Here is a 17,792-nt window from a genome sequence, read left to right as displayed (position 1 = left end):
TGCTGTGACCTTTGTTTACTGTCTGTCTTTACGGCCCAGTCAAAAATAGCCTTAAGTGCTCACCGTGAATACTACGTCCGCAAGTGCTTCCTCCGTTCACAGTTTCAGTCGCGACAGAAATTGGTCGACATGAATTCCGCCACATTCGACTGTTTTCTACATTTTTGCACCGGGAGTGATTCTCCAGCACAGAGGCGACAACAAGTGAGCTAGCTGGATGGTCGAGCCGTCGCTGTCATTAGTTAGTGCTTAGCGCGCTTCGTCTTTTGCTCCGGACTACTGTCACCCTGGTTAGCTCAACCTCAGTCCAGGCAGGTAAACACTGTACGTTTAAACGTTTTGGAACAAGGGCCCCCGACAACAAGCAAGCAAAACCTCAGCCATTCGCCCTCATATAGACACCGGTCTCGGTCGTATAAGCTAAAACGACTATAAATACATTTTTTAAACCATGGCCTGTAGTTTCCTAAACACGGTAAGTTTCAGTTTTGGCCTCAAATGAACACACGTCACGAACTCATTATGTTCACACTTCAAAATAACACTTCGACAGATTGCATGGAGTCCACCTACTTCAGCAAACATCCTCCTTTCGTTTTCAGGACGATGCTTCTCCTGCGGCTCTGACAGACCTGTGTCTCACCTATGTGAGCCAAAATCTGGAGTGTTTCTGCGTGAAGCGCCCCGATGGCTCTTTGTGCTTCAGGGAGGCTGTACCTTTCCCACAGGAGCTTGCAGACCAGCTGCTGGCCAAGATGGCCACTGAGGGTAAATCTCGTCAGTCAAGATTTGGTGACTTATAAACAGTAAAGTAAAGAGCTCACAGATCATCTCCGTGCTGGCGAAAAACAAAAAATAATAAGTATGTATTAGGCAAATTATGGATCTAGTTTGTCTAAACACTCGGAATGTATTAAAATCAACTAGAATCTCAATTCAGATGCATTCATGTGAATCTTTGCACTTATGACAAGCTCATGGGCTTCCTGTGTTGCTTTCAAATATTTCAGCTCATCAGCCAGTCTTGTTTAGAGAAAGTTACATCCTCCAGTTTGCATATTGCAACTTTCATCTTCCTTCCTTCCTTTCTTAATATAAAACCCTTGGACTGTAAAATCTCATTGCGCTCAGACTCACAACATTGAGTTTACAGAGCATATACGAAACTAAAACAGGACTAACAATTATGGGTTAGATACCGAGGGAGAAGGAAGTATGCTGTGAGTGTATATCTTGTCTATGTCCCTTGCAGTTTCATAACTAAAATAAGGAAATGTTTGCATCCTCGAGTCACTGTAATTTTATAGTATGTTGTTCGACAAACCAAAGCTCTGCCCTTGCTTAACAGAAACATCCTTATGAAATGCTCAGTCCTCTTCAGTGCTGTGTTGGTCCCAAAGATGAACCTTGACACAAGTTTATTCCACCGCAGGTCTGCTGAACGACAGCACAGTGGGTGTGTTTAGGAACTGTGAATACTTGCGGCTGAGACGAGCCTGCATCCGAACAGCACGGATCTCTGCAGAGGCCTTTCAGAGAGCCTTATGCCCTCACAGACTGCTGGAGCTGGATGCTGCCAGGGTCAACGCTGACCTAACCATTCCTGACATTCTGCAGGGTCTGGCAACCAATAAATACTGTCAGGTATAGAAAGAGCATCTCAGGTTGTGTGACTGAACCACCCACCTACCCCCTCCATGTTAATATAACCTAAACCTTTTTTTTGTCCTCAAACATCCTGCAGGAATCCCTCCAGCGGCTTGTTTTGACTGGTCTCACCATGTCCTCTCTGGAGGAACCAATCCGGTATCAGTTCAGCTCACTCCAGGGCCTGCGCTCCCTTTCTTTAGCTAATGTGGACTTTTACGATTCTGGGCTTGTTGACGTGTGTTCCCTGCCTCGGCTGGAGAGCCTCGATCTCTCCAACACCTCAGTTACCAACCTGAGCCCGCTGCTGGGCCTGAGTGAGCGGTTGCGTTCGCTAACACTACACCAGCTGAAGAGGCTGGAGATGAGCACTGTTCAGCTGCTGGGAGTCTTTGGTCAGTTGGATGTACTGCAGGTCAGTGGGAAGGGTTAGTTTAGTTTAATATTGTCTGCTGATGAACATGCTTTTGTTTATTCATTGCATCTGAAAACATATTGTCTGACAACCCAGGCTTATTTGTGCTTGAAACCCTGTCAACGCAGCACCTGGACATTAGTGACGATAAGCAGTTTACCTCTGACATTGCTCGTCAAGTGCTCCGACAGCCAGCCATCCTGCTCAACCTTGTTTCCCTTGACGTCTCGGGGAGGAAACAGGTGTGTCTCAGAGACTGTCCCAGTTTCTCACTTGCATTGCAGCTGAAATGTGAAGCACAGGTTCTAGCATCAAGTTATGGGTCCGCAGGTGACGGATGCAGCTGTGAGGGCGTTTGTTGCGAGGAGACCGGGGATGACCTTTATGGGACTTCTGGCCACCGATGCTGGTTTTTCTGACTTCCTCTCTGGAGAAGGAAATTTGAAGGTAGGAATAGAGAGACTCAGATCAGAAATGCTCTGAAATTCAAGTCTTCTAAACTATCCTCTGTGTGTGGGCAGGTAACAGGCGAAGCTAACGAGACTCAGGTCTGCGAGGCATTGCGGCGGTACAGCGAGAGGGAGGGTTTTGTGAGAGAAGCTCTGTTTCATCTGTTCAGCCTCACCCATGTTATGGAGAAACCAAGGCCTGATATCCTAAAGGTAAACTTGCTTTTCCTCCTTCCATGAGGGCACATTTTTTAATGTTAATTTCTTTTCATAATATTTAAGAAAACACTAGTTGTAGCATTGTTATGATCTGCTATACCTCCACTCTGATCTCTTACAAGTTTTCCATCATGTCTAAATTACATCATTTCTAGCTGGTAGTTTTGGGTATGAAGAACCACCCGGCCACTCTAAACGTCCAGCTGGCAGCTAGTGCCTGCGTGTTCAACCTGACGAAACAGGACCTGGCAGCAGGAATGCCAGTCCGACTGTTGAGCACCGTCACTCAGCTTCTACTGGAGGCCATGAGGACTTTCCCCAATCACCAGCAGGTAGCCTAATACCTGCCTTTTTTTTTTAGTCATAATAAAAGAGTTGACTAATAGTCGTAATTGAGTTGCATACACAGTTGTTCCCATGAGTTTTCTTTGTTTTTTTTCCTTTGAGATACAAACAAAGTGACACGTTTTGTTTTTTTTGCTTTTCCGGTAAAAACATCTCTTAATTAAAAATGTTTGAATTTTTTGTAGATAAATAATTAATAAGGATTCATTATGAAAACATGATTCATGTTAATGTTGAGTAGAAAATAGAATACTGCAGTGAGATTCAAAATGCACCAAATGAAAAGTAGGATAAACTACACAAAATGCATGAAATGGTAGTGATGATGAAGTTAAACCTGTTCATAATGTTAGCTCAGGATTTATTTTCATTACACTTGTAGCCATTTTGTGCATGTTGTTCACTGGGCCTCTGTTGCTGACAGAGCTGACAGTAAAGCTGCATTGGCAGACTGTCATGTGAGGACCTTCTGACATGTTTTTCATGTTCTGCAACACTGGCTGATGAGCGTTCTCCTTCCACAGCTGCAGAAGAACTGCCTGCTGTCTCTGTGCAGTGATCGCATTTTGCAAGAGGTTCCATTCAACAGGTGAGCAACACAGTTTTTGTTATGTGAACACTCCAGCCTGATTGCTATACACTATGTCTGAAAAATGTGCTGCAGCACAACGTTAAATAAATCGCATGCTATAATCTAACATCTTCAGTCAAAGGGGAAATCTGAAATGCAAATGGTTTGCCTCGTTTTCTTGTTTTGAAGGTTTGAAGCTGCTAAACTGGTGATGCAGTGGCTCTGCAACCATGAAGACCAAAACATGCAGAGAATGGCTGTCGCCATCATTTCCATACTGGCTGCTAAGGTATATTTAGTGTTTCGTTAATGTCAGATTTTCAGTTCTTCTAAATCTATCTTCTGGATAATTCATAAGCATCGACGTTTGCTCTTGGCAGTTGTCCACAGAGCAGACCGCCCAGCTAGGAGCAGAGCTGTTCATAGTGAAGGTATGTTTCCCATCGTTGGTTAAGTCACTGATTTCTCTTTGTCTTTGCTAATTTACCAAAACGGCCAATTTTCATCACAAATTCTCTCTCTGTTGCCCGCAGCAACTGCTTCACATTGTGCGCCAGAAGGCAACTCAGGGCTCGGTGGACGCAACCCTCAAATTCACACTGAGCGCACTCTGGAACCTCACTGATGAATCGCCTACAACCTGCCGCCATTTTATTGAGAACCAGGGGCTGGATCTGTTCATTAAAGTTCTGGAGGTACGCAGAAATATCAACATGAGCTTAAAATGAACATTCAGGCCCACGTTCAGTTTCTGTAGCAGATTTCTGTCAACGTTAATCATCACAGTTAATCATGTGTTTTTCACCGTTCGTACGTACGCATATTCCTGTAGGTCTTGATGACTCGCTGCTGTTTTATATTTGTGCCTCCCCCTCTCTGCAGTGCTTCCCCAATGAATCTTCTATACAGCAGAAGGTTCTCGGCCTTCTGGTGAGTTTACTGCCCTTTCATTAGCTTAAACGTTGACTGGATTAATACATTTAAGACATCACGATTGCCTCTCTTCCTTTTGCTTTGTAGAACAACATAGCAGAGGTTGGAGAGCTGCATGGCGAGCTGATGGTTCAGGGCTTTCTGGACCACATCAGCACTCTGCTGCACAGCCCGGAGGTGGAGGTCAGCTACTTTGCTGCAGGCATCCTTGCCCATCTAACATCACGTGGAGAGGAGGCCTGGACTCTCAGCCCCAGTCTTCGGTCCTCACTGCTTGAGCAGCTGGTAGGACTGAGTAGAACCGCTTATGAGTCAGTCACAGCCATATATGTGTGAAAGGTTGTTTTGAGTGTAAATAATTTGTGTGTCTCTCTAGCATGCTGTAATTATGAAGTGGCCTCCACCAGAGTGTGAAATGGTAGCCTACAGGTGAGATGCCCTTTTTAGAAGTAAATCTACTTTGTGCAGAAAAATGTCTCATGTGACTGTCGAGCATTGATTGCTTATTTCATTTTTAAAACTATAAAACAATGAGACATGGTCTATCATAATTACCAAGAGACAAAATAGCTTCCAGTTAGTTCTCTTTCAAGCTAATCTATGCATTAACACTTGAGTAGCTTAATCAGTCACAGAACTGTATTTATTAGCTCTTAATTCTTAGTGTGTGCAGTGATCCCATTTCTGAAAGAAACATTGTCTGAAGCAGTCAAATAAATGTAGTGAAGTAATGAAGTATTTTCCCACCTGAGAGGCAGCAGAACTTAGACCTGAGATGCCCTCGCAACATGGGAATTGATACACAGGTCTGAATGGGTTAAAAGAAAAGATTCCCATCGTCTCTCCTGATTAGTGATATTTCACCAGTGAATTTCGTCACTCGCAACCTGTGGCAAGAACAAAGGAAAGACAAATTGTTTATATGAATCGTCTGTTTATTCAGGACCTAAAAGATCAATCAGAATTGGACACGATCAAAACGTTTGTAGTCGTCTGACACTGAAAAGGGTCCAATTTTTTTTCTAGAGTTTTCAGAGAATATGCGTAGCCTTAACCTTGCATTTGTGTCAGAGTGCCAAAATGAAACATGACCCTTACTCAGCTTCAAAGTATTGTTCACAGAGGTAAATATTCAGAATTTTAAAATATACTGTCTTTGTCTCCCTCTTCAGGTCTTTTAACCCCTTCTTTCCTCTACTGGAGTGTTTTCACACGCCCGGTGTCCAGCTGTGGGCTGCCTGGGCCATGCAACATGTGTGCAGCAAGAATGGTGAGACGCCCTCTCACACACAAACACAAATATACATGCAAATAAAAACCAAATGCCTCTCTAATCCAGTGGTTCCCAACCTGGGGGCCGCCAAAAATCACTGAGGGTATATCAAACACAGTATGTCAGGTGATGGACACACTTATGCACTCAAAAGAAGTTGAAATCAGTTAATTAGTTCCACCAGCGCCTTGCTCCCCGGCCCACAATGCTCTTCAATGTTGTGCTTCCACGTGTCTGCAGCCCCTCGCTACTGCAGCATGTTGTTGGAGGAGGGCGGTCTGCAGCAGCTGGAGCACGTTCATACACACCCACAGACCCACAGAGACGTCAAACTGCTGGCTGAAAGCATCCTGGAGAGCCTGCAGCGCCACAGAGCTCGCACAGGCCAACCCGCGCTCACAGGTCGCCGGCCGCCGCCACAGTAACCCAACAGAGGTAAAGGCGCACGCCAAGCCGCCTACTTTTGCCTCAGGCTCACAATAGATGAAGAGTTTTTCATCCTTTAACATGATCTTTGTTTTCAGAATGGTGCTTTCTGATCAAGAAGAGGACAAAAGACTGGGTCTTACAACAGTGATGGTGTGTGTGTGTGTGTGTGTGTGTGCATGCACATCTTGCACACAAATGCTGACAGATGCCTAAAAAGTAAACGAGAGTAAAGGACAGAGACGTTGCAATTCTTTGCACACACTAAACTTATTTATTTCCTTTGTGTTTGTTTCTAAACAAATATTTCTTTGTGTGCAAATTCTACGATTAAAACTTATGATAAGCTGTCAGTCAGTTAAGCTCGATTTGGAGATTGTGTTTGTGCTTGCTTTTGTTAGGCAAACTTCGGCATCTTTGTACCAAAAACACGCCAGCGCATAATTGTAAATCTCAGTTTGGGACTTAGCTCCCAACAACTGAGCTGAGGGTCACTTCCCTGCAGTCTTTATAACGTTGCCACGTGCTCTGGTTGTCTGAATTGGCTGGTTTAATCTTTCAATGTATGCATGACCCTGCTGTGAGCTCAAGCATGCTGGTCTGAGTGCTTTTTCTATTCATATTACAAATGCCTGCTTGTTTGTTTATAGCAGCGCTCCATTCACTGAAATCCTCACCTCTGGGTCTGCAATACTACAGTCGCTCCCCTCTTCATTTAGTCTTTATCAGCCAATGCCTTTGAAATGAACTGACGGAGGACCTGCCAGGGGTGTGCTCAGTAGGTTTAAATGTTCCAAATATTCCAGGTGAAAACTCAGATCAGAGAGACGTTTGAGAATCTCCAGTCTACTGCTATCTTCTGAACATTTGCAGCTCTCAATCAGTCGTGTCGGTGGCAAAACCAGCAGCTTCGAAAGCAGAATGTTCAGGATAGGCTGAGTCCCACAGTCCACTGAGTCTGGGTTAGTCCAGATTAACTCCTCCGGACGCCAACGGTGACAATAACATGTGAGCAGCATACTCTACTCATGATAGATGTAATGTATTGAGGCGCATCTGTTTTCTCTTTGAGAAATTTGTGTATATATTATGTTGGCGCTGGCTCTCTGTGTGTCAGTCTTAAAGACCGAGACAGCCCTTCAGTGTGAGCATGTGTGTATGTACGTCAGTACAAGTATCTGCATTTCCAAGAGTGTATGTAATTTGTACATAATAGACCGTGGGGAAGATATAGTTATTAAGAAACTGTTGAATTGGTTGCATGGAAAATATTCTATAGTACGTCTTATTTCTTTTTGTTTTAAGAAATATGTTTAAGAGAAAATTACTGGTTGTGTGATATTGGCATGTTTACATGTACCTCTGCTGTCCAGAGAAGCCACCACCCACACTTTACTCCTGCAGCTCTTTATTAACGCCCCTGTCACCATTTTCTATGCAAGCAATACCAACCTTTTTTTTTTTTTTTTACAAAATACTGTCTAACCCCTGATGGGACTGTGATAACGGAGGCAATTTAGATCAGGGTGACAGCTCAGAGGGCTTGTAATAATGGCTAGATGTATGTGAATGGAAATAAATATAATATATCGGGCTACAAAAAGGTACTCCAACTGCTGTCCGCAAAACGTACCTGCATCACCTCATCTGCTCAGTGAATCATGGCCTTCTTATTTTTCTTAAATCCGTTGTTGTATTAGCTTGCTATTTATGCACGTGCCCAAGACTGATCGTCGGTTTCAACCAGGGCGAACAGGAGCGCACGACGTTGCTCCCCATTAATTGGATTGTTATTTGGGCGACTGAACGTCGCCCTGAATAGAGGCCGGTTTTATTTTTTAAAAGAATCTAATTCAAACAGAAAAGGCACAAAAAGCCAAGATATACTGTATGTCTGCTGAGACTGTGCCATGTTGCTGCGCAGTCGTGTTCTCAAGTTTGGAAATAAAGAATGTACATTGCCATAAACTGGGGATAACAACTGGGAATGTTGCCTTTTTTTTTTTTAATTCAATCATTTCCTTTTAATTCAATCATTTCCAAAGATCATCACCTACAAAGTCAAGACTGAAAATATCAACACCTTTGTTGTTCTAACACATTGCCATCTTGTATCTAATAAAAAAAAAATCAGCTCAGTCAGCCTCAACACTCAACGTCACCCAAACTAATGCAGAGAAACTCAGTCGCTGGTAACGGTTTCTCTGCCACGGGTTTGTTGAGAGCAGAGAGCATACATGGGAGCACGTCGGAGTGACACGTCTTATTCTCCCGTGTACTGCGGAGGTCTCTTCTCCATGAAGGCTGCCATACCCTCCTGTCGGTCCCGCGTGGGGATGACCTGAAAAAAGACGGAAGGCGAGCAGTGGGCAGGTGATGATCTAATTCCAGCTGCTGTGAGCATCAGAGCTGCGCCCAACTGAAGTGAACAGACTGCTAACAACAAACTGGGTTGTCTTGGAATTTAGGGTAAAGGAAAATTCCTGACCCAGAAAGTAACAAAGAGTGTTGTGGAAACATCACAGCTCTGACAGACTTACCCGAGCATAGCACATCCTCTCTATGGCCATTGCTGAACTAATGTCAACCTGGAAGAGAAACATTTCAGTCACTCCTTTTCTTGCTGTAAAAAATTATTGAAGATTCTGCATACCTCAATGCCTCTATTCATTGCTTCTTTTGCCATCCGCACAGCAATAGGAGCCTGAGCAACAGAAGTGAAGGAGTGTTACATTTCGGTGATACACCGGCTATAAAGTTCCTACTTTTCATAGTCGAGGACAGGATCTTTTGGAGGCTCTGCAGTTTTGGTGCTTCAGGACCCCAACCCCAAGTTAGGGGGTTGATCTTGTTGATGAGTGATAAGTTGATAAGTTGTTCAATAAGATAAATGCGGTAGTTTGAGAACTTTCCGTAGAAACCTAAGAAGAACTGTAATATGCAGTTGAAGAGTGGGATGTCTGATAGATCCTGATAAGCCTGCTGCCAGCACAACCCAACACTGGATAAGTGCAACACAATGGCACAGCATCAAGGTCAACAGGCTCATAGCAGCTATCATTTCCTCTGTTCTATCCCACTTTCATTCATTGCAAGATTGCCATCAGGCACTCAATCCACACCAGTTCAAGCATGTTTTTTTTGTTATTGTGTGTGTGTGTGTGTAGTGCTATTTGTGGTCCATTTCTCCACTTGACTGCCACTCTGGCCCCGCTGACTGCAAGCATCTGAACTGGAGTGAAAGATATCTGGGATGACAGAGGCCTGGAGAGAGGGGAGAGCAAAGCCAGGGAAGGTGGGAAGAAAACGCCAGGATGGGAGGAAGGCAAGATGAAAAGAGGAAGACAAGAAGCAGAAGAGATGAGCTGTTCGGAGGAGAGGGAGGAGACCACGTGCCTGCCTGAAGGACGAGGCAGAACACACCTGTATCTGAGCTGTGGCAGAATGAGAAAACTGAGTGTTTGCATGCTAACCTGGGGCAGTATCTCTCTGGCCAGGCTGAGCGCCTCTCTGTAGGCAGCGTCTCCTGTCTGATTCTGTTCCACAGCTCTGTTTACGAGGCCCATCTCTAGAGCTGTCTGCCCTCCCACACGCCTGCCTGATGACAGACAGAGAGACTGAGTGACACACTACACCGGCTTGTATTCTGTGCCTGTTGCAGCATGCCGGTGTGTCTGTATCACCACCTGTAAATATAAGCTCCTTGGCCAGAGTGATGCCAACCATCCGCGGCAGCCGCTGACTGCCCCCTGCAGGATGAACCACTTCAAGGTGAACCTTCACAGCTGCTTCGTCTTTACACTAAGAGAATCAGTGCGATGGTGGGGTCATATTTGTGACCTCCGTTTGTCTTACCCGCCCCTGGGAGCAGCCCTCGCGTCGTCTCAATCAGACCCATCTGTGCGGTGTATGCTGAAACACAAACACACGGAGGACAGTTGAAGGTCTGTGCTGCCGACTGCCATTAAGCTGGGGAAGGTGCAAAGTCTGACTGATGCCTCTGTCACTGCAACAGACGCAAACACCTGCTCGCCTAGCTCATCCATGCTCGACCAATCACCGAGCTGCCACACCTAATATAACCAATCCCACGCTGAAAAATCTAAATGAACAGCTGGGTAGATGGCTTTCATTAGCCCCCAGCCCCTCTTAACAGATCATTAATGCCACAGATGCGTAATACACGTCGTCAAAGTAATAGCATCTCAGAAGGAGGAGAAGACTGGTTTACATTGTGCTACTCTTCAGAGGACTTGCTTTTTTTTTGTGTGCGTGTCATGAAAAAGGTGAGCAGGCAATGGTTTGCTCTCGTTGAACTGAGAGGTCAGGATTCCAGGATTAATAGTTCCAAGTGGGAGAGTTCAAATGGAACATCAGAAAAGGAACCTCTGCCAGAGGAACCTCAACAACGCCATCCTCAAATAAAAAAATGGAAGCGTTGTGTATGAAAAGTGCATCGAGCCACAGGAAAAAGCTCGATATTAGAACTTTGGTTAATTTGTGACACAGTGCTGTCCAACCATATTGTTACATTATTTATTTGGGCAAAAATACAGCATCGTGTGTTGCTGTCATCTGGTCAAACAAAGGGTCATTCAGAGTTACGTGAACACAGCATAACTTTAAGATTGTTTTCAGTTATCTCATTCCTCACAGACAATAATCTGTGCATACTTCACAGATTATAACATACACAGTGCAATCTGTATCACTGTGAGCTTGGTTCACTTACTAATGAGGGAAAAATAATGTGACGATGATGGAAAATAGTTCATTCACTAAATGCAGTGAAATAGAAAAGATTTCCTCGTCTATTGTGGACTTTGAGTGACAAGTGAACTGTATTAGGGTCTGAGAGCTTGACAATAGTTACCAGGGAGTAAAAATCTCTGGAGGTGCACAAACTTTAACGCGGTACTTTCATTTTTATTTTTTTTTCACTCTAAACAAAAGTTGAAATAAAGGCAGTAATGTTGCACCGAGAAATAATTTTCATCTTTAACTTTTTGCGCCATCTGGAGATCAGTTTCTAGTCAGAGCAACAGAAATGTTGCTCAAACTTTTACACAAATAAAAAAAATGAATGAATGGCTTCAATAACATTTCAAATTGTTTAAGGTAGGCGCCCCCGGCCTGAGCCAACATCACTGATCACGTGTGCCTACATGTCAGCGAAGGCCGATCAGACTCTCAGATTCTTTCATCTGAAAAGTTTTAAAGGTCCTCCAAATTTCACAGTACAAAAGTAGACAGGTTTTCTTCTTCTTCTTTCTGACTTATTAATGATCCAGTGAGCACTTTGAATATTTCTTGTGACTCCTTGAAGTTCTCTAACACCCAGGAAGAGGACCCCAGCTCCAATCAACAGTGACTTGGGAGTTGTCTGTCCAGATAAATGACCCTAAGTGGACCCTAAGCGCTGCTTTCACCACCGTCCTATGTAGACCCGGCCACTGATCTGATATGACTGGATTGGTGACAGCTGCAAAGAGAGCATGACACCGCCTTTCCGACTGAATGAATTTCACCTGAGGGAAGATAGGCGAGGCTATTGAAGGGTGATGCCACTCACCGGCAGTGCGGAGGTCACAGGCCAAGGCCAGCTCCAGTCCACCTCCCAGGGCGACACCGTCCATCGCTGCAATGGTCGGCGTGGGCAAGGACGCTGCCAAAGTGTAAATACAAAGTGAGGAAAGTTCAAAGCTGCATGTGCACATTTCAGCAGCTGGAAATGCATCTATGATTCCCTGTCTACCTATTTGAGTCATGAGGGAGCGCAGGCTGTGAACAAACAGATCAGACTCGGTGTTGTTCATCAGCGCTCTCTCTTTCAGGTCAGCACCTACGCAGGCATCAGAACACACATGCACACACACACTATTACCACGTGCAGGTTGGTGCCAGGTTCCCTGATGTGTTTCTGACATGTGCGAGATCACTCACCTGCACAGAAGGCCCCTGGTACTAAACTCCTGAAGACAACCACCCTCACTGCTGAGTCACTGGACAGAGTGGACACCACCTCCCTCATCTGCTCACACACACACACACACACACACACACACACATACACGGGGACTCTAGGGCTCAGTCAGTGTGCGCATGTTGTGTGTAAGTGCATGAAAGCTGTAGGGGTCTGCTCACCTGTGAGACAAACGCGTGGCCGAGAGCGTTTCTTGCTCTGTGTCGGCACATTAACACTTCGACTATCCCTGATAAAGAGGAAGCAAGAAGAAAGGTTTTGGGTTTTTTCCATAATTATTTTCTCCTGACATGATGAAACAGTTAAGACAGATGATTTTGATAATCATTTAAACACATTCGTATGATTTTTTTTAAAAACGGAAGAACCCCGGCTTTTCAACTGGCAGCACTGAAGGTGAAACTTGTGTTGGAATTGCTTGGTATGGCTTCTATATTTTGTTTCCTATATGCAATAGTTTTTAAGTTAAAACTGTTGTTTTATGTGGCCGGCCTCACCAGAGCTCCCTGGAAGAGGAGATCTTATATTTTAATGGGACAGCATAACTTTCAAAACACAGTTTCTGTGTAGAAAAAAGCCTGGAGAAAGTGTATATTTGAGTTGTTGTGAATCATTGTGTTGGTAGTAATAAAAAGAACAAACTTTGAAACCACTCTAACTTCGATCCAGGTACGGATGCCCCCCCCCCCCTAATGCCACATGCTGCTTTTTCTAATAATTATCCAGAAATAGGTCTGCCATCGTCGGTGGGAATACTGCCTGTACTCCATGAGCAAGTAAGATAATACAAAGTTAAATAGACAGGCTTTAATTGTACAGTTAGTACAACAATAATGAGTTACAATTAATATGTCCCTACCCTCATCCTTCCCCTCTAACCGCGTAAAGTGCACCTCTGCGGGACCTGCCGCCTGTGTGTGCTGCCTGCGGCTGTCAGCGCGGCTGCAGCCCGTCAGAGGGCGGTCGCTCCGGGCCAGCACTGGAACTCCGGGTCGGTTGGAGGAGTGGGCGGTTCGGCGGTGTGTTTCGCGCAGACTCACAGCCTGATACCGCCACCACGAGCACCTCGGCACTACCAGTCTGCAAAGTAGAGTTGTCATCCTTGCCTTTCCTTTCGTGTTTGGCCTCCGGAGGCAAGAAGGTGGCCAAAAAAAGTCCAAGTCCGACAGCAGGAAGTTTGGTACAGGTTTTTTCCTGGAAGAGGAGGGACTTGGCGTCTCCTGGACCTGTCTGTCAAACAGCGACTAAGTAAAACGGAACAAATTGCCAAAGTCCCTCAAACAAGTTAGAACTCACCTGGGTTAAAACGTGATAATGATATTTATATATATTTTATTGTTATTTCTTAGGACAAAAACGTGGAAGTCAATGGTTTGCTTTTTGGTATTTTTTTAATGAAGTGAAACAATTGTTCTGAGATACAGTCATCACTTCCCTCAAGACTCAAATTGAACATTTTGCGATGGTGAAAGTATTTTTTACTTCCTCAGTTTACCCCTTTACTCTCATACTCACACAGACGCTCACGACTTGACCTTAAACTGAAACCTTACCCTAACCTGAAACCGTTTTAATGTTTAATGTGATGCAGACCACGTTGTGATCCTCAGAGAGGGAGCTGAATTCCCACATTGTGCTTGTGTGAACAGATTTTGGTCCCCTTAGTATGAATAAGTATGTACACTCTGTCCTCGAGCCTGCTCCCATGCCTCTGGTGTGTCCAGTCTAGACAGAGCAACTCACTGAAGTAAGGTTTTTCCATCAGGCTGTTTATGTCTCGTCTGCCCATCCATTATTGAGCAGGTCTTTACAAGTTATGCAATCACGCATTTAGACAGTGGCTCTCATGGCACAACAGATACATATGAGAGAGCCAAGCCTGTGCGTTTATCCGTGTGCATGTGACCCACATACTGTAACAGAAATCGACTACTTATCAGTGGGATTCCTTTTGATCTGTCACAGCAAACTTTCAACATTAGCTTCATTGCTGTCTGACTTTGTTTACGCTTTGTAATTATAACGCTGATGCCGCTGGCTCTGGGTAATGAGTCATATTAATTTGTAATTGAGATGTAAATTAATGATAGATGCAGAGGCTGCAGAGTGTAGGTGGGGGTGTGTGTGCGTAATTGTGTCGGATCAGGATGAAGTGGGTGAAATTAAATTGAAATTACTGAACAGATGCATACTAAACACATTTTTACTCACCTACATTTGACCACTGAGAAGAGACGGATAGGTTAGACTGAAAGAATAAAGCAAGAAAGGCTGCAAGATCGGCAAAAAGAAATAAATGATATCTCTGACAAGGCATCATTTGAGAAGTAAAGGTAGAGAGAGATTGACATGAGCTTGTAGGTTCTGTTGCAGTCGGGTGAAACGTTACCTGAGGGATCTAGAGCAGAACAGGTCACCCAGATTTGATGTCTGGCAGGTTTTCATTCCTCCTCTTGTGTGAGCCCTGAGACGGACAGGGGATGGAAGATGACGCTGGCAGTTTGAGTGTGAGGGTGTATGAGTGACAGAAATGGAACCTTATGGACTCTGACTGACGCAGACAGTTTAATCCTGAACAAGATGCCTGGACACGCATCACACCATGATCAGACTCGGAGACAAACACGACAAAATCAGAAGTGAGAAGTAGTTTTGTACTTAAGTGAGTGAAATGGAGGTATATACTCGCCACCCACCTTTGGCCGAGACCTGGACCTATATGTTTTAACATTTTGAGGCCTCAACTGAACAGAATTGCTGTCTTTACTGTTGCCAAGCATCGAATACTCCTTACTCCTCATCTGATGACAGCCACACAGCTTTCTCCTCCAGTCCTGCAGGGGTCAGCCTTGTATCAGATGGTTCAATATAGGATCACAAACTCTGTCCTGTTGCTCTTCTTCATCCTTAATATCATTTCACCATGGACCTTTGCCTGGTCTCTCCTTCCTCACCTGCCAGAGTCACCGACAGACTGCTGTCCAGAACACATGAGCCCACCCTTGTCCAAAAAAAAAAAGGTTATCTCTTCTATTTCTCTATCTTGTCCTCTATTCTGTCGGAATCAGGAGTGCGTAGTTTAGGGCCCAGTTTGAGCAGAGAAGCCTGGTGATAAGGTATGAGGTCGTGCATGAGTCACAGGAAGTGAGTGATGCTCATCTTCAGAGATGTCTGTCAAGAGCAAATTGGCACAGTAATCTGCTCAGGGCAAGTGCAAATGTGTTTGACCTTTGTGTCTGATACTAACACATTATTCTCGTTGGTAGGCTGGAACTGCATGCATGAGCTTTTGCATGATAGACACTTATTTAAAAAAAACCTGACGTCAGGCTCTTTTTGTTCTTTTGATGTTGCAACATTCAATGTCACACATTTGTTGTTTGTAGTGTGCAGAAGGAAAAGCAGTGGCGTAAATGAAGAAAATCAGGGACATCTTTGTTTGAGGTGATACTGATTTGTGTACATGTGTGTGCTGGATTGAGGGGAGGGGGGTCTGTTATTTGAGTCTGTTAAAGCCTTTAAAATGCATTAAAGCAGGGTTGAGTGGATAAATATGCTCTCTTGATAGAGCAAAGAGCCTGAAAAGTCCCAGCAGTATGTCCCCACTCTTTCGAACTATACCTGTGTGAACAAAATATTGCGAAAATCCATCCAAGAGCTGCTAAGATTTTCCCTCTGGATCACCATTGCACCGGATAACCTGTATGTTTACCAAACCCCCAATTTGATGTCTTACACAATTACCTCAGCAATACTTCAAGTGCACAAATCTGCATTATTCCACACCAGAAAATACTACCTTTAAGTGGACACTGTCTTTTTTTAATGTTAAAAACCTTGTGATACATTTTTAAAGATTAACATCTCTTGCAGGAAACTTTTTATCTGTAAAGCTGAGCACCACATTAAAAAGAAAAGTTGAGACTTTGAGCATTGATGGCGAAGAGAAGGCACAGAATATGACCAGCTTTATCCTGTTTGCGTAGCAAGAAATTTGTGAAAAGTAAATGGTCCATGCACAGTATTACAAAAAAAGAAACCAGGTTTTGGACCAATTTCTAATGAGTCCTCTTCAGAGCTACATTCTGATCCATCAAGGGCCATAAATAAAATATAATATCCACATGTTCTGTCTCTTCATGTTTAATCATCACTCTACCCAGATCACACATCCACAAATCCAGCACCTGGCACTGAGGCAGTCAAGACTGACTGATAGATGACTGTGCTTCGGGTTCAATTACATTAGAATGATGGAGCTGGTTATGTGCGGAAAAAAGAACATCAGGCTCGCAGCCTGAAAGATGGGGCACGATGGAAGAAGAGTTACGACCATACTGAGCCACAAGAGGAAAAGGGGAGGGAAGAGTTATGTCTTTACACTGAAGAAAAGTATTGAGACAGAGCTCAGTCGATGCTGAGTATTATCTGCTGATAGGAGAGAGTTCCACTTGCCATTATTTAGTCCAGACGTCCCACCAAAGAAAAACTAAACATGTGAGGTGATAGATGTGAAGCAAAGGTGACACCTCCAACGGCAGAGGTGGACCTCCTCTTAGGTTGGGGATCAGACAGAGGTTGACAGATGACACTGAACACACCCTTATTAAAAAATAATGGCGTTTCCCTGCTCAGCCTGGCCCACACATTCTCCACAAACACTCACACACATACACAAAGGCAGGTAACATCCATGAAGACAAGCACGGCACAGCTCACATGATCATACAACACAAAAATTCAAGAATTATGTACCCCCGACACGTGACATTCTGCGAGCTTACACACACACATTCCTGCACATGGACATACACACAAGCCCCTCTGGAAGCTGACACCATTTGGAGCTGTCAGGGAGGAAAGTTACATTAATGACTCTGATGGCCAGGCTTTACCAAGGCTGTTATCTGCAAACACGATCCAGCAAAGCCATTTAGGCAGCAAAACTCATGACTGAGGGAGCAGACAGGCCGAAGGAAACCGACACTGATCAAATAGGTTCGTTTTTCTCCAGGCAGCTATATGCACTCACTGGAGCTTTGCTTCAATAACAATACATCAGACAAAAGATAGATAATCGTGCCTGACCACAGCAGCTCTGAAATGAAAGGGCGTCTGTGTCAGAAGTGTAGCACTGTTGTCTATCTGAACCCTTTCAGTTCTTTCAGTTCCCTGGCCACAGGTTGCATGTCAGTGAGCAGTGAGAACATTAGAGGCTGCTTCTGCCGTCTAACATTGTTTCATGCGTACAGTTTATGGAAGAGGCAGAACTGCACAATATTTCAGAGCAAAATGTAAAGAACAGATAAAAGCCCAACAGATGAAGTCATTTTTTTAAAGCTAATCTTTTAAATTTCCTGTCTATGTGATCATCTAACAACTCTTTGATCATTTTTTCATCCTTAATTACTTAAAGCAGTTTATGACCCCAGATGTCTCCTTCAGATGGGTGATCATTACACCCATTTCTGTCTTTGTAGCACTTTTGTTAGAGCTCATGAACCTGCTTCATCTTGTTTTCCTAAAACTCA

General features: G+C 44.3%; 2 protein-coding genes across 3 annotated transcripts; one reads left to right on the top strand and one right to left on the bottom strand.

Annotated features, from left to right (window-relative positions):
- Positions 1-6: 6 nt before the first annotated feature.
- Positions 7-8,246, top strand: zyg11 (zyg-11 family member, cell cycle regulator). Its single transcript, XM_072389882.1, has 18 exons — positions 7-475; positions 603-768; positions 1,433-1,644; positions 1,745-2,062; positions 2,191-2,304; positions 2,393-2,509; positions 2,584-2,724; positions 2,886-3,062; positions 3,600-3,664; positions 3,836-3,935; positions 4,027-4,077; positions 4,180-4,341; positions 4,529-4,576; positions 4,667-4,864; positions 4,956-5,008; positions 5,752-5,849; positions 6,093-6,287; positions 6,377-8,246. The coding sequence occupies exons 1-17, from the start codon at positions 452-454 to the stop codon at positions 6,275-6,277; spliced, it is 2,229 nt and encodes a 742-aa protein (XP_072245983.1). The 5' UTR covers positions 7-451; the 3' UTR covers positions 6,278-6,287; positions 6,377-8,246.
- Positions 8,247-8,295: 49 nt separating this feature from the next.
- On the bottom strand, positions 8,296-13,466 carry echdc2 (enoyl CoA hydratase domain containing 2). Of its 2 annotated transcripts, XM_072389880.1 has the most exons (11): positions 13,121-13,466; positions 12,423-12,490; positions 12,222-12,309; positions 12,034-12,120; positions 11,851-11,943; positions 10,134-10,190; positions 9,965-10,027; positions 9,752-9,876; positions 8,932-8,982; positions 8,819-8,866; positions 8,296-8,619 (listed from the first exon to the last, which is right to left on the bottom strand). In XM_072389880.1, the coding sequence occupies exons 1-11, from the start codon at positions 13,359-13,361 to the stop codon at positions 8,542-8,544; spliced, it is 999 nt and encodes a 332-aa protein (XP_072245981.1). In that variant the 5' UTR covers positions 13,362-13,466; the 3' UTR covers positions 8,296-8,541. The 2 variants fall into 2 exon arrangements, with proteins under 2 accessions (XP_072245981.1, XP_072245982.1); XM_072389881.1 differs by lacking the exons at positions 8,296-8,619; positions 8,819-8,866; positions 8,932-8,982 and adding an exon at positions 9,018-9,542.
- Positions 13,467-17,792: the final 4,326 nt, after the last annotated feature.

Source organism: Leuresthes tenuis, unplaced genomic scaffold (genome assembly GCF_036924035.1).
Source record: "Leuresthes tenuis unplaced genomic scaffold, fLeuTen1.0.hap1 SCAF_7, whole genome shotgun sequence".
NCBI lineage: Eukaryota > Metazoa > Chordata > Actinopteri > Atheriniformes > Atherinopsidae > Leuresthes > Leuresthes tenuis.
This window is presented reverse-complemented; position numbering and strand designations above follow the sequence as displayed.

Bases quoted from the DNA above. Each gene is read 5' to 3' on its own strand.
- echdc2 (XM_072389880.1), bottom strand. From the start codon at position 13,361: ATGACAACTCTACTTTGCAGACTGGTAGTGCCGAGGTGCTCGTGGTGG. The intron at 12,491-13,120 runs GTAGGGACATAT...CCTCTTTATCAG, and splicing joins GTTAGAGGGGAAGGATGAGG to GGATAGTCGAAGTGTTAATG. The intron at 8,867-8,931 runs GTATGCAGAATC...TTTCTCTTCCAG, and splicing joins CAATGAATAGAGGCATTGAG to GTTGACATTAGTTCAGCAAT.
- zyg11 (XM_072389882.1), top strand. From the start codon at position 452: ATGGCCTGTAGTTTCCTAAACACG. The intron at 476-602 runs GTAAGTTTCAGT...TTTCGTTTTCAG, and splicing joins CCTGTAGTTTCCTAAACACG to GACGATGCTTCTCCTGCGGC. The intron at 5,850-6,092 runs GTGAGACGCCCT...ACGTGTCTGCAG, and splicing joins ACATGTGTGCAGCAAGAATG to CCCCTCGCTACTGCAGCATG.